Source organism: Empidonax traillii, unplaced genomic scaffold (assembly GCF_003031625.1).
Source record: "Empidonax traillii isolate 1590-97213 ecotype Southwest subspecies unplaced genomic scaffold, ASM303162v1 scaffold805:size286791, whole genome shotgun sequence".
Classification (NCBI taxonomy): Eukaryota; Metazoa; Chordata; class Aves; order Passeriformes; family Tyrannidae; genus Empidonax; species Empidonax traillii.
In genome coordinates, this window is record NW_020955998.1 from 214598 (window position 1) to 229024 (window position 14427).

A 14427-nucleotide genomic window follows, 5' to 3' on the forward strand; every position below is an offset into this window, starting at 1 on the left:
AAGGTGCTCATTTTCCTCTGTTGACAGCAGAGGCCAGCCTGAAGCACGACAGAGGGGCTCACCCCTGTCACAGCATCACACACCAAATACAGCTGCACCTCTGGGAAGGGGCAGAGCTGTGATTCCTGCTGCTTCCTCCTGGACAATCCTGCTGGGGGACAGCACACATCCCCACCCCTGCCCAAGGATGAGAGTCCTTCCTGACTCCACCTTTGGAATGACAGAAAGGAGAGCCAAGAGATTATTCCACCCATCCCCTTAGCCCTGTAGGGCTGTTTGCTAGTGAGTGGCTATAGAGTTATGGCAAATTACTTGCCCTATAAACTGAGCAATTCAGCATTGACACACCCTAGGCCTCCTGTTGCCATCTATTACCAATCATACGTTCTTATTTCCTTTTTCCAGGGGTGAATTCAGCAACTACCAGTCACTGATTTAGGCCCCATTCAGCAGAACTGAATGAAAAGGACCTTCTACTTAAATACTAATTAGGATTTGATAACTAATGGCACAATATTCAGGCTCTTGTGTGTGATACTCAAGCTCACTGATAGCTGGCACTCTGCATCTATCCCTTTCCTCAGACAAGAGGAATGATTAGACATGTGAAATGACCTTAGTGACAGTCAGGGAAAATGGCAGTTGGAATATCGCATTTTTTAATTAGCTGAAAGCTAATATTTAATTACATTTGTGATTCATCGGGTGGTTCTTTACACAGATAATTTGGCCATGCTGGTGAAATTTTATCTTTTTTTTTAATATTAATTTACTTAAGTTGCTGATTCAGTGAATCCAATGTGAAAAATTTCCACAAGAAACAACTGGAAAAAATAAAGAGTCTGTACTCTGCTTGAACTTTCTGATCATGAGAAGACAAATGAAATTAGGATTTTTAATTTACTTGATAGACAATTATCCTTTTAATCCATTGAATGGTGTGTTTATTGCTGCAATGAGATGAATAAAAGTTTAGGAGCTGCTGTCAATACCAGATCACAGTGATAACGAGGTGGTTTTGGCAAAGTGTAACAAACAGGTTAATCCCTTGCCTGAGGGGGAGTCTGGTGAATGCTCCCGGTTCCCTGACTCCATGAGTTGTGATGTTCTCTCACCTTGCGCCAACTCAGGGCATAAAAAAAAAAAGAAAGTGGAAGAGGAATTTTGTGGAGGAAACAAAAGCATTTTCCTCCAGTGTTTCCTCGGGGTTCAGGGCTGTGCTTTAAGCTGGTATTTAGGCGCTTGAGAGACACCCAGGGTCACACTGAGATCCCACAGACACCTTTATCCCTTCCTTTTTTGGCTGTAATTCCCGCATGAGCTTAACTGCATGTTTAACCAGAGCACTGCATGGCTCTTCATGCCTGTCACAGCACACAAAAGCTGCTGCCAGGACACAGCCAAGGTGACCCGAAGGCAGCAGAAGCTCCCGTTGTCCTTCCAGGCTCTCTTTGTTCCATGTCAGCCCTCCAGAGTCACGAAATTCAGTCATTTCCCAACTTACGTGCTGGAAAAGAAGACGCCGCTTTAAGAGAGAACCGCAGCGCACTTCAGCACTCCAGGCGACGGGGAGTGAGTTTCCAGGCTGCCCCGTGCTACAGACTGAGCCAAAAATTCAGGAATTATTGAAGGTTTTGGTGCGAACAGGTCTTGGAGCAGCTGATCCAGGGGCAGGGAGCGCTATCTGGTGGCTCCTGCTGAGCAGCGCATCCCTTTCTTGATCCTGTACCCTCGTGAACGTCTGATCAAGGTGCTGACGAGATTTTTGGAAGCTCAGATGTGGTGTTTTATTCATTCAGCCTCCCACTTTCACATATATTCCTCCATGCAAAGGTCAAGTGTCCCTCACGGCAAGAGCAACTGAAGAGGGATGTGACCTGCAGCACAAAAGAGCTTCAGTTCCCCAGGGCAAACTTTTAACTGGAGCCATGGGACACGAGCTGGACAAATCCCAGCCTTTCACTGCAAGCTTTCTAACCAAAAACTGAGCACAGCCCTAAAGTTCTTGGGTATTTGGAAAATGAGTCCTTAAAAGAACCCGTTAACACTGGAAACAGTTGGCAGAGGGGTGTGTTTATACAGCAAAAATGTTTAAGTCAACTCCTTTTCAGCAGCAGTGCTGTCTGGATCTGCTCAGAAAGGCAAAACTGCGTTTCCAGCAGACAGACACACCAGCTTGATCCATTTAATGGTAGCTAAAAAGGCATGTTATTGATTTGGATCCCCAGAATGCGGTGTCCTGGGACAGCCCAGCTCTCGTAGAGGTGACTAAAATGACACAGGTCTGCTTGGATTACTAATGGTGATGTTTCTGTTCCTGGGTTATTTCCACACTATTACACCTGAAAGCAGATGTCAGCAGCTTTTTTATTACAAAGTTAGTCGTAAGGACTAACCATGGTCCCTGGTAAAGCCAGGCAGCATCTTCTGCAGGTAAATGGGCCTGAGGAGCTGCTGGTTGATGTCTCAGCAGCTCCTGCACGCTTCCAGGCACCAGCTGCCAAGGTCCTACCCTGACCCAAATCCCACAGTTCATTTTTCCAGGCCATGCTGAGTGCATACATGCACTCCTTATTCTATACACCAACATATATTTGGGATGTGCTGAAGTCCTACAGCGTCTTTCTTGCTGTTTGAGAAGAGGAAAGCAAGCAGCCAAGCTTGGGTAAGGCACAATATGCTGTTGGCTTAGGTAGTCTGTGTCTCTGACCCCTCTTGCTGCTCATTTGTGTCCTTTAGTGTCTCACTCCAGTGTCAGCACAGGGTAGAGCCAGCTCTCTGCAGAGGGAACTTCTGTCCCCGTGGCTTCCCTGTGCTCACCAGCCAATTCCTTCTGTTCCTCTGGCACTTGGCTCACAGGCTGGGGACAGCAGGGGAGACACAGCATTCCCAGTGTTTCCTAGGCCTGTCTTAATAAGTCTGAGAGCATGCCCTGTTGCTTCCTCCTCCCTGTCAAGGTGTTGTTCCTGCTCTCCATCTTGAGTCTACGATGACAAGGGCACAAAGGGAAATTCCTAGCATAGCCTACAAAATCCCAACTGGATAGAAGGTGGCAACTGCACAACCTGCTCTTCCACAGCATAGCTACATCCAGTCCCATACTGCCTGTGCCCATGGGGCTGTAGTTCAACAACTGAGCATGGCCCTGGTAAATTAGAGGTAAATTGCTTACTATATTAAGCTCTGGTTGGTGTGTGCTGATCAGTGTCCTGCTTTCAGGCACATATTTCATGTTGTACTACAATATATGCTTTCTAACGTTCTTAAATCTCCACTGACCGCTCATTTTATTATTTTCCACATTTATGAACTTAAGCAATTTACCTCTAATTTTTACTGTTTTGTACAGAATCCCCCTGGGCTGAAAATCCCAGCAGTCCCACGGGTGAGTTATCCCAGAACCTTCCTCCCCTCTGCAAGTGTATCATCAGAATTTCTTCTGTTTGAAAACACTTTTCTCTCCTCCCGTGTGACTGACCCTGTAAGTGGTGAGAGACCCTGACCACCTACATCAAAGTGAAGTGCTGAGGGGTTTACATCAGAGTTCAGTGAAACAGGAGGCAGGAGAGCTCCCAGGTTGCTTCTCAGATGGGAAACAACAGCAGCACCCCAGGGGTAAGTACGGCGCCACATCCCAGAAGGTGTTGGCCCCGGTAATCCTTGTTGGAAAAACCTATTTTTAAGGTGATAAGATCTGCGTGACTGAGCTGACAGTGGTTCTACCAGCCCCTCTGGCTATCCAGCTGCTGACCTTCCAAAAAACTTCTGCAAATGTTAACCAGTTTCAGCTAAATTTGAAACAACACAGATGCCTCTGAAGAGAGGCCCAGAAGTCTCAAGAGGTCACTGTAGTACGGTGGAAATCAGAGACTTTTCAAGCTGCTTGTACTAAGGGAAAGCTCAACTATTACTCAGACTATGCCATTTACACACGTAATCAAACTGGACCAAGCATTGACAGCACTCGCCACCCTCTCCTCCTGCAGGTAGAAGAGGCTCCAAATCACAAGAAAAAAAGAAGACCAGCAGATTCCTTCAGAAGGCACAGTTGTAAAAACAGAGATTTTATTTGTAAAGCATTTTTTAGAAAATATTAAATATATTTGGCATGAACAATCCCAGGATTCCTGCTGTACATGGTCTTTATTTAACATTATTTACAAGGACACCTGAAAAGTTTAATGACAATAAGAATTTGCTATTAAAAGTAGATCCCTCAAAACAGAAAGGAAACAGTATTTACATAAGCAAGAGCACTTTTTTGTGTTTTCAACACAGCTCACTGGAAAACTTGTATTTGTTGACAGAATACATTGTGGAGTGACTACTCAGTGAATATAGCGCCAGAGCTAGCTATATTTGGAACCCACAAAAAAGAAATTTAACAAATACTAATCACTGACTTTCCATCAGTGAGGTGGGCTGTGGCCCCATATCCCAGACCTGAGCAGAAGGAGAGCCAAGCTGGCACTACATGGAAGGAAAGGGAGAACAAAGCATGCAAAACCCTGTTTCACTGGTCCCTGCAAATGAAAATAACATTCCAGACAGGAACATGAACCACCAGCACAACTTCGTGTGTGAAGACACCTTAAAGTGCTCAGACAGTCTTCCCTTCTCCACCAGCACAGCCCATTGGCCTCCCACAGCAACGCTGCTGCCAAGCCAAGGATGGAGGAGCAAGGCTGGAGGGGAATTCCCTCACCAGGGTGATGATACAGCCTGAACTAGTCACCCTTTCTGCAGTGAGGCAGCACATGGGATGGTTTCACCCATCTGCTTACCAGGGTCCTCCTCAGGGTTCTCCAAGGAGCTGAACTGTTGCCCAGGAAAGGAGGTATAAAAAGAAGGAACACTGACTGTGCCCAGAGGAGAGCAGAGCTGCTCGGGCACCACCACTCTGCTGAGCTCCTTTGTCTGCTGAGGTCCCACCGTGTGCTACAGTTGTAGGCACCTCCTTGCTCTAACCTGTGCCAACTAACCAGAACACAGTCCCCAAAAATGAAGGGCCTGAACTGTTCAGGAGGTGTGAGCCAGGGCCTCGACATCAGGGGATATTCAGTGCCTCAACAGGAGTGCCCAGCACAGGCATATTGACAAAATACACAGACACAGGGAGAATTGGTTTGAAACGAAACACATAAATCCTACTGAAAATATGCACAGCAATATATACTGCCCTTTGTCGTTTATTTAGCATATTCCTAGCAGGAAAAACTACACCATAGGATAAACAGACTGTGACTTCACCATGACTGCAGCTATGAGCAGTGAAAACCGGTAAAGGCCATTTCTTTTAATTGCTCTTTTAATTGCTGTAAAGCTCCGGTGGCACAGGAGCCTTCAGATTGCTTCCACTGGACTCCACCTTGAGATTATCAAGAGTAAGGCAAAATTGCGCTATTATGACACAACCCTTGACCAACCAACCATATTTGCCAGGCAAAAATAGATGAATGAAATCTTTCAGCTCAAATTGACCTATTCTCTCTCTTCTCCTTTCTAGTAACATGTTTTGGCTATGCTGTGAAACCACACCTCTATTTAGCATTATTTATGTTTGTCACAGAAAGGCAGCTGCTTCTGCATAGCCCAACAATTAAAGAAACCTTTCATTCAGAAGCCTCCAGATTGATTTGCTGCTCCTTCAGAGACTTTCATGGCAAGTCCATATAACCCAGATGCATCCCATTTGTCTTCAAACTCCCAACCAACCTGCGTGAGGTAGGACACTAATTACCCTGGGCTTGTTCTGCAGCCACTGGAGAGAAAGAGGCATCTTCACATGGTGATAAAAACCTCAGGGGAGGTGAATCACCCTTGGCTAAGTGCATAAAGCCCAACTCTGGGCTCAGCTGAGCATTCAAGTAACCTGCCACAGGTACCAAGCTGAGTTACTCTGCTTGCTATGCCATCTAAATACAAGAAAGTATTGAGTAGTTTGGATCCTTTCTCTCTAGAAAATCCATGTTAGGAGTCATTGTAATACCTCTAAGGGACAGGCTGAGCACAGGTTTCTCTGCTCCTCACTCTTCCCCCATGGGGAAAATTCCTCACTCCATACCTTTAAAAGGATGATTCACTGGAGGCTGTTAGGAGCTCAGGAATTTGGTGATGGACATTGGGAAGGATCAGGTAGAATTAAATTAATATAAACAACTGACATAGAATTTTAAGACAAATATCTTACTTTTCTGCCTTATTGCAAAGATGTAAATGAAACATTGTGCATCCTATAAGTGCTTTTAGACAAAGTTTCCCATGAGTCCCGTGGTTCAACGAAGTATTTGCCCCACCTTCTCCTCATACAGATGTAAAATATTATTGCCAGAAGAATCAGCACTAATGCAACTCCAAGTAAAACTCCAAGGACAATCACTGCTACTCTCCAGCCATAAATGTTGTCAGTTGGTGACTGAACAGACAGAGCTGAAATTCAAAACACATTTTAGAGATGTTAGCAAGGAACAGTAAAAAGTGGGTGTAAGAAAGCTTGGAGCCCTATGTGACATGTGTGTTTTACTGTTTGGCAGCTTTGAAACTTTTGAATAATATCAATAATGTTTTTTGTATGTAGTGCAGATTTGCTAACTAGAAAATTTTATGGATCCTTCTCTCTCCGAGGGTTCTTGTGATCTCTTGGTGACGTCCATAAACAGCAGCTCTGGGGATTTCTGGGAGAACTCCAGCCTGTACCTCAACAAAGAGTCACTCCAAGGTGTGAAAAAGGGCCATGAAATGGAGCTGTACATAATTCAACCCTCACAGTTCCCCTTCTACTTTCACAAGCAACTTCCTGACATGCATGGGGAGCTGATCTGCTGGCTGTACTCACATCTACCCTTGTCTTGCTCCACAAGACAGGCCACTGAAACCAAAGTCTTTGAACTGAAAGGCCAAAACCAGCAAGATTCCTGATAGCTGGATAAAGGTGGTAGAAGGCCTGTAGCACATAAGCATGTGGAGTAAAGATGTGTAGTTATGGTGGAAAGGCACATAGACTATTTTATAGTGCTGGCCAGCACTTACAAAGAGAAGGTTTTTGACTGTGGCAGGAGGAGCCTCTGTGCTGTATGAAAAGCCCCTGACTCAGAGGAGCTCAAGGTAACAAGTACATTACCACAACCATGAGCACAACGGACACTGTTCTGGATGTGTATCCTTCTGCACAGTTTGTCCTTTCCCTCTCGGCCTCCCTGCATCTCTTTTGTGTTGCTAAATCCACAACTCCTCTGGGTAGGGAAGCAGGGGCCAAAGGTTTTCAAGGGTTGTCCAAGGAAAGGGGTGAACCCTTCCATCACATCTCCTTTCAGGGAGAAGTTTTGCAGGTGCCACTACACAACAAGTCTCCTCACCCTTGTCTCCATTAAAAGCCAATCTTTCAGGATCAGCATGGAGGGTGCAAATGTGATACACACTGCAGCAAAAAGCTCACCTAACCCTCCTTCTATGTGAAGAGAACCCGTCCCTCAAGTCTGGAACTGGGTATGTGCAGTGACACTTTAAAACAGATCCATAATCTACGTGATATCTGGGCTACGTGTTCTGTGAATGTTTAAAAAGATTATCTGAGACACTTCGATCTGTTAAAAGAAAGAAGCAAATTTATCAGCTTTTGTGAAGAGAAGGAGATCTGACCCTTTAATCCCCACACCATCACAGAGAAGCTGTTTCAACATCACTTACTTTGTACAGTTAGTTCAGTTTCGTCCCCAAACTTGCGCTTTAATATTTGGCTCAGGTGGGTCTGTATAACATTCGCATCTACGGGCTCCACTTTTGGCAGCAGAGAAATAAAATCAGCAATCACACTCCCAGGTCTGAACCCAAGCACGATGATGTCGAAGCGTTCATCCCTCAGTTCGAGGCGCATTTCTCTGACAACCTGTGCGAATTGAAAGGGATAGTTATTCCACGTGCCACTCAACCGAGGCAGAGCAGGAATGCACACATCCTACATGTGCCAGGATATTCGTTTCGTTTCAGGATAATTGCTTTGGAATAACAAATAAAAAAAAAAAACACCTTACTGAGGGAGGATTCTGGAAAAAATGCATGGCCTGTATTTGAAAACATGAAATCTGTGTTTGACTTCCCAAGCACCCATCTGTTTGGGTTGCTATCAATGAATAATGCATTGAAACCAGTTGTCCTCCTCCACAAACTCATGTGAGACCCCGACTGCACAAAATTTGGAATCTACAAAGTGCACCTAAAACGTGCACCTAATTTCTAGAGTTACCTCCAGTGTCCCCCAGCATTTTTAACACGTTCAACTAAACTTCAGGCATGGCCCTGCACACGCTATCAGCACAGAATGTAGATGTGAGAGGTACAAAAGGTATTTTTTTATCAAAATCATGATGTTACAGAGTAACTATGCAAAGAGAGGTGTGATTTGCCTCTCAGTCATTTTGACACAAACCAAGTGTAATCTCATGACACCAAGCAAAATCAAATCAATTGCACTGATGTCTCTGAAAGTACAGTCTTGCCCACTGCTTCATTGTGCCCATTGCTTCATAGAGCAAGAACAAGCAGTCCCCTCTGTTAAGTAAGACTGGTTGAAATGTTTCTGTCAGGACTGATCTTTACAGTAAATCAGGTGTTTGGTTCAGCCCAGTGAGAGAAGTTATCTTCTCGCTGTGGATAAAGATGGTATTTTACCTGAAAAGTCTGAAAGATTACTACTTTTCACAGATGGTAACACGCCTTTCTCTGAGTCACTGCTCAGTCATCTGCCTCCATCTTTCTCTGTGGGATAAACCCTCACCCCAAACTACATGTTGCATTAAGTTCTTTGGCCAGAAACTCCAAAAATGCTTTTCTTTCCCTCACCACGACGAGCAGCCTAGATAGGAAATGCGAACTATGCAGGTGAAAAAGTGTAAAATTTCAAAAAAAAACTACCACTCTTGAGCACCATGGAATTTAAAATAAAGAGTTTAACATTCAAACTGTAAAAAAAAAAATAAATTCAACACAGAAATCAACTGTGATTCCAGTCATGTTAGAACAGCCTCCCTTTGATTTTGCCTTTTTTTCAGAGAAAAGCTGACACGTGGCACAAGGGGAAAGCTTATTAAAAGCCTGTGAAGGGATTCCTGGTGCATTCAGTCGTGTTGGAGGAAGCCTTTTAAATCCACTTTTAAATTTTCTATCCATGAAAGGGATAGCAGTCATAAGACAAGGTTACCCTTGAGTTGGCGTGCTGAGAACAAATTAATTACCGCTTATGAAATCTGTGGAGATTCTTAGCTAAAGGGTATGATCATCACACCAAAAATAATCTTCTGTGGTAGTTATTTAAAGCAGTCTACCCCAATCTTACAGTAGTTTTACCTCTCCAACAGGCTTACATACATCAGGATTCCTGAGAGGTGTTTAAATTGTTAGTCCTTTTCTTTAACATGCTGCCAAAGGCAGATGAGTGGCAGACTGCTGCTTCTACCTGTCAGCTTTACCAGCTCTAAGGTGCCACTTTTTCTCCTCATTTCCCCCTTTATATGGACCCTTTGGTACCTTCTCCAGTCCTGCAGCCACCAGCATGAAGCAAATTGCCAATGATCTGGACTCACAGCAGACACTTATAAAGGTCCCATCTTTCCAAGTATGTGTTGAAATGTTATTTTTGAGTACTGGGTTTTTTTTTTCCTTTTCCACAGGCATAGATTTAGTAAGGTGGGAGAAAATAGACAGAGCAGGCTGTTCCTTGCACTTATAAAAATGGAATTTTAAAGTGCCTTTCGCTAAATAACTTTAATTTGAGGATGACTTAGGGAACATACCCCTCCTTACTGGACAACAAGCTGTCTGTCCTTGACAGTCCTTGTGCTTCCTGCACAGTTTTATCAAAGAGGGATTATTTTTTTCACATGCCACAGTCTTGATTTAACAATGAATTTAAGAGACTGAGGCTGCTCATAGCAAACCTTTTCTTAGTTCATTCATGTTGACAGAGAAGATTGATCAACTTACGTCTGTTTTGATACTCTCAGCCATTGCTTTGTATTCTTCACTATCAGAGTTATAAAGTGTATTGTTAAATATCTGTCTTTTCAACGAAACTCTGCAGGCAAATGCTTGGTTATCTGAGGGGAAAAAAAAAAAAGAAACAATCAGGCGAATCCCAAGATGTCCAAAATTGCTTTTTGGACTTCATTATCTCATCTGTTTATAATACTAATTGATAAACCCAGAAACAAATCGAATAATAAGTGTATCGTGTGTGTCTAATGCACTGGTTTTGGAACTTTCAGGGCTGAATCTCTTCAGGTTTGTCAGCCATCACAATCCTCTTATTCAGGGTGCATCCCACTCCCTAATTCAGCAGCCACTCTCCCATTGATTTCAGCAGAAGCAACATCAGTCTGCTGGATTCTGCAAGGCACAGAGTGTGTTTAAATCTGCCTGAGTAGGTGGATGAGCCCCAAGCCAAAAGAAGAAAGCTTTACATGGAAAAGTCCAGGATAAAAATAGAGCTGGAAGCTGACACCGAAGTTTGATGAAAGCAGCTTCTTTACCAAAGAAGTGTGAACTTTGGATGCCATGTGACTTAACATAATAAAGCAAACGGCAAAATACTCACGAAAGATACTATATTGTGCAATAATACCCTGTAGTTATGAAGAAATAAATGTTAAAATTCCATAAACTTACCAGAGCATACAATGCCTTTTAAGTCAGAACAGCCAGTATTTTCTGGTAAACAGAACTCAGTTCGGTTGAAACAGGAAACAGAATCTGGGAAATAAGTTTAAAAATCAAGATAATCGCTTCTGTGCAGGTGTGATTGTTGCCAATAAGAAAGTTATGGAACAGGTGAAAGTGTTTCATCATGGCCAAGGAGTCACCTAAGCAGAAGTTCCTTTGACCCAGTGAGAACTTGCAACTGCAAATTATAAAAATGGAGCATATCAAAAGAGAGGCAGGTGGTGGGTGGGCAGGTGGTATTTGAGAGCTTTACTGCAATAACACTGAGAACTCTGATTTCTTATGAGAGCTAAAGATACAGGTTGTACCGTTGATGTTCTTGTACAACTCAGGTAAACTAGATAGAGTTTTCAGAAGTAAAAGCCATCTGGAATTTAATCATGGAGTCTCAAAACTTCAGGATACTTGTCTGGATTGGCTAATCTGAATTATTTAAAGTGGGTCAAAACAGCAGTAAAGAGTGGCACAACAGGTTTTATGTGGTTAACTCATTGGGTATAGCTCCAGTTCCCCTCACAGAATTGAACACAATCTTTAACTTCACATGCCATACAAATGACTTGGTCTTTACTGAACTTTTCTAATAGGGCAGATGGATCCAGATTCCAAAAGGAAACCATTTTTAATTTCTTTTTCAGTAGGGAAACTAGTAAATGAAAGCCAGTGGACTGAAGTACTGAAAGATTCCAATGGAAATCATGATGACAATTCCTTGGCTCTGTGGTCCTTAAGACTGAGATAGAGGGTAAACCCATTAGAAGGAACCCCACAGTTAACTGCCAGAATAATTGCCCTAGAAAGGTTTTGAAAATAATCAGACAATCCACTAGAGAACTGAAAAAAGGGTTGCAACAAGGTCAGTTATATGTCACACATCAAGAAATGCTGGAAGAATGTAACAATTGACAAAAGTCAAGTTAGGTCTTTCAGGGGGTATTAAAAGAAATTGTGAACATTTTCTCAGCCACTGGGAAAATATGACAAAGTGCAGTACAGTTTTATCAAACGTGGATCATGCTGAAATAACCTGGTAGCTTCCTTTGATGGGCTGACTTTTAGATCTTTCCCAGTGATTGAAAAGCAATATTATACAGTGCGAAGTGGTAATTTTTTCAGTGGAAAAAGATTTGTCTAAAGGAGTTGGCTGAAGGGAGATAGCAGTGGGGAGCTTTACAAGGAGAAACCTTGATTTAGAGGGATATTGTGTGTTGTGTTCCTTGAGAATCAGTTTTAGTACAGAGACACAATTAGACAGTTTGTCTTAATGTCTGTATCCTACGGAGAATTAAAAAGACAACTATGACAATTAAGGACTGTCTGCATTCACAAAAGCATGTACAACCTGAACTTCACATTACCAGAATATTTTCTGTTAAATTTGCAGCCAAAATATCCTGACTTTTGCACAGAATTTTCTGGCTCAGCAGCACAGAGTGGTCAGAAATTTTACAGAGCCAGCACTTGCTCTCGCAAACTGCTGTTTAATCAAAGCAGTCCTGTGAGTCAAATAAATAAAGAGGACTTACAGGAATAAGAGTCTATGAGATCAAATCCAGAGGATACTGTAACATGATATTGTGTGTGTATTTTGATTAAAAAGAGATTATGGGTCGATTGAGGAAATACCTGTTCGGACGGTAACTGACGCCCGGTTATTCTCAGCACAGGATGACACTCCCACAGATATCATGTACACATGGGCAGGAAGTAGATGTTTAAACACAGCTTTTGTCTCTTTTGTAGTAGTTTTTTTTATCTCCTGCTTTCCATCCATGAGGGAGATGTTGTAGAGGCTGCCTGTGCCGCCACCGGTCCAGCTGAGTTGTATTTCTTCCCCAGTCACGTTCTGAATTTCGATGGACACCGGCACTGCAAAGTGAAAAAGTTTCATACAACTGAGAGTGGTTCATCTCCTACACTTCTACACATTAAATATTAAAGAAAAAAAAAACCCAATTAAACCAATATAAATTTTTGTAAGTTTTCTTGGAGCTGATTTTGGTTTTTCCCGTCGCTCTCCCACAAGAGCAGAAATAAACTCTTCGCTCTGTAGGTGTCAATCATGCATTAATACACTTTGTTTGATGGCTCCAAAACACTAATGGGTAACATTCTACTTGATTCTAGACTTTCTAACTGCAGGCAAGGTGTGGTAAATGGTCAGAATTGTACAGTGTTGGTTTAGGAGGGTGAAGAAGTGATGAGGTTGGATGGGAAAAATATGAGTGTTCTGGAGTGGACTGCTATTTGGCTCATGCTGATATTATCAGGTGATGAATTACTAAAATGCCACCAGAAAATCCTAAATTCAGCAGTAGGGAGGCATTTAATAAAGGTGTTTCATGATAAGATTGAGAAAAACAACCTTTGACAGTGGTTTATTACTGCAGGCGGGCACCCAGGGGCTCAGGAGAGCTTTGCTGAGGAGAAGAAACTTGATTGAGGTATGTATAACCATGTATTTTCAGTGGTTCTATCAGGCTTCCCTTTCTGAAGTTATGTCCTGGGATTTTACCTCAGCTGATATAACTGAGGAACAAGAATATTGGATCTGATTGGATAATTTTTATTCTACTATTCAATATCAAATATTTACTTACTGCAAGGTGGTGATGGAAATGTGGTAGTGAAAATGGAATTAGATGTTGATCCTGTAAGTCCAGTTGTATTAGTTTCTGGAGGGACTGGACCTGTTTGTTGTGTAACTCCAGTTGTTTTAGTTTCTGGAGGGATTGGACTTGTCTGTTGTGTAGCTCCACTTGTATTAGTTTCTGGAGGGACTGAAGTTGTCTGTTCTGTAATTCCAGTTGTATTAGTTTCTGGAGGGATTGAAGTTGTCTGTTGTGTAGCTCCACTTGTATTAGTTTCTGGAGGGATTGGACTTGTCTGTTGTGTAACTCCAGTTGTATTAGTTCCCAGAGAGACTGAAGTTGTCTGTTGTGTAAGTCCAGTTGTATTGGTTTCTGGAGGGACTGGAGTCGTCTGTTCTGTAATTCCAGTTGTATTGGTTTCTGGAGGGACTGGACTTGAATGTCGTGTAACTCCAGTTGTATTGGTTTCTGGAGGGCTTGAAGGTGTCTGTTCTGTAACTTCAGTTGTGATAGTTTCTGGAGGGATTGAAGTTGTCTGTTCTGTAATTCCAGTTGTATTAGTTTCTGGAGGGACTGGAGTCGTCTGTTCTGTAACTCCAGTTGTATTAGTTCCCAGAGAGACTGAAGTTGTCTGTTGTGTAATTCCACTTGTATTGGTTTCTGGAGGGACTGGAGTCGTCTGTTCTGTAATTCCACTTGTATTGGTTTCTGGAGGGACTGGGCTTGTCTGTTGTGTTACTCCAGCTGTATTGGTTTCTTGAGGAACTGGAGTTGTCTGTTCTGTAAAACAGAAATTTGGAGACAGTGAGTAGAATTTATTATAAAGTTTACCAGGGTCATGCTATTTAATTACATAAACAACTTTCAAAAAACAGGCACAGAAAATATGGTTCTAGTTTTGCCTAAATAGTCAACTGGGGTACCCCTTCTCGCATAAAATCCAATCCACAAAAGGCCATTGAGAGTAAATATAAGGAAGTATTACCTAAGGGGTCAAGGAACGGAAAAGACCTCATATGCAATTTTTTTAAGGTTTGGTTTTGGTTTGGAGTTGGGGTTTTTTTAATTTATATAAAGTGCTTACGTGAAGGCAGATCCTGCTGACAAACTCTCCCTGGAATTT

General features: G+C 42.7%; 1 protein-coding gene across 1 annotated transcript; it reads right to left on the reverse strand.

Annotated features, from left to right (window-relative positions):
* Positions 1-5753: 5753 nt before the first annotated feature.
* On the reverse strand, positions 5754-13444 carry LOC114066747. Its single transcript, XM_027901696.1, has 6 exons — positions 13314-13444; positions 12340-12582; positions 10660-10743; positions 9979-10091; positions 7687-7885; positions 5754-6429 (listed from the first exon to the last, which is right to left on the reverse strand). Coding segments are annotated over exons 1-6 (870 nt in total). The 5' UTR covers positions 13315-13444; the 3' UTR covers positions 5754-6199.
* Between the last annotated feature and the right edge of the window lie 983 nt (positions 13445-14427).

Bases quoted from the DNA above. Each gene is read 5' to 3' on its own strand.
- LOC114066747 (XM_027901696.1), bottom strand. The intron at 10,092-10,659 runs GTAAGTTTATGG...TTTTCCCCTCAG, and splicing joins AAAAGGCATTGTATGCTCTG to ATAACCAAGCATTTGCCTGC. The intron at 6,430-7,686 runs GTAAGTGATGTT...TTTGAATTTCAG, and splicing joins AACTGAACTAACTGTACAAA to CTCTGTCTGTTCAGTCACCA.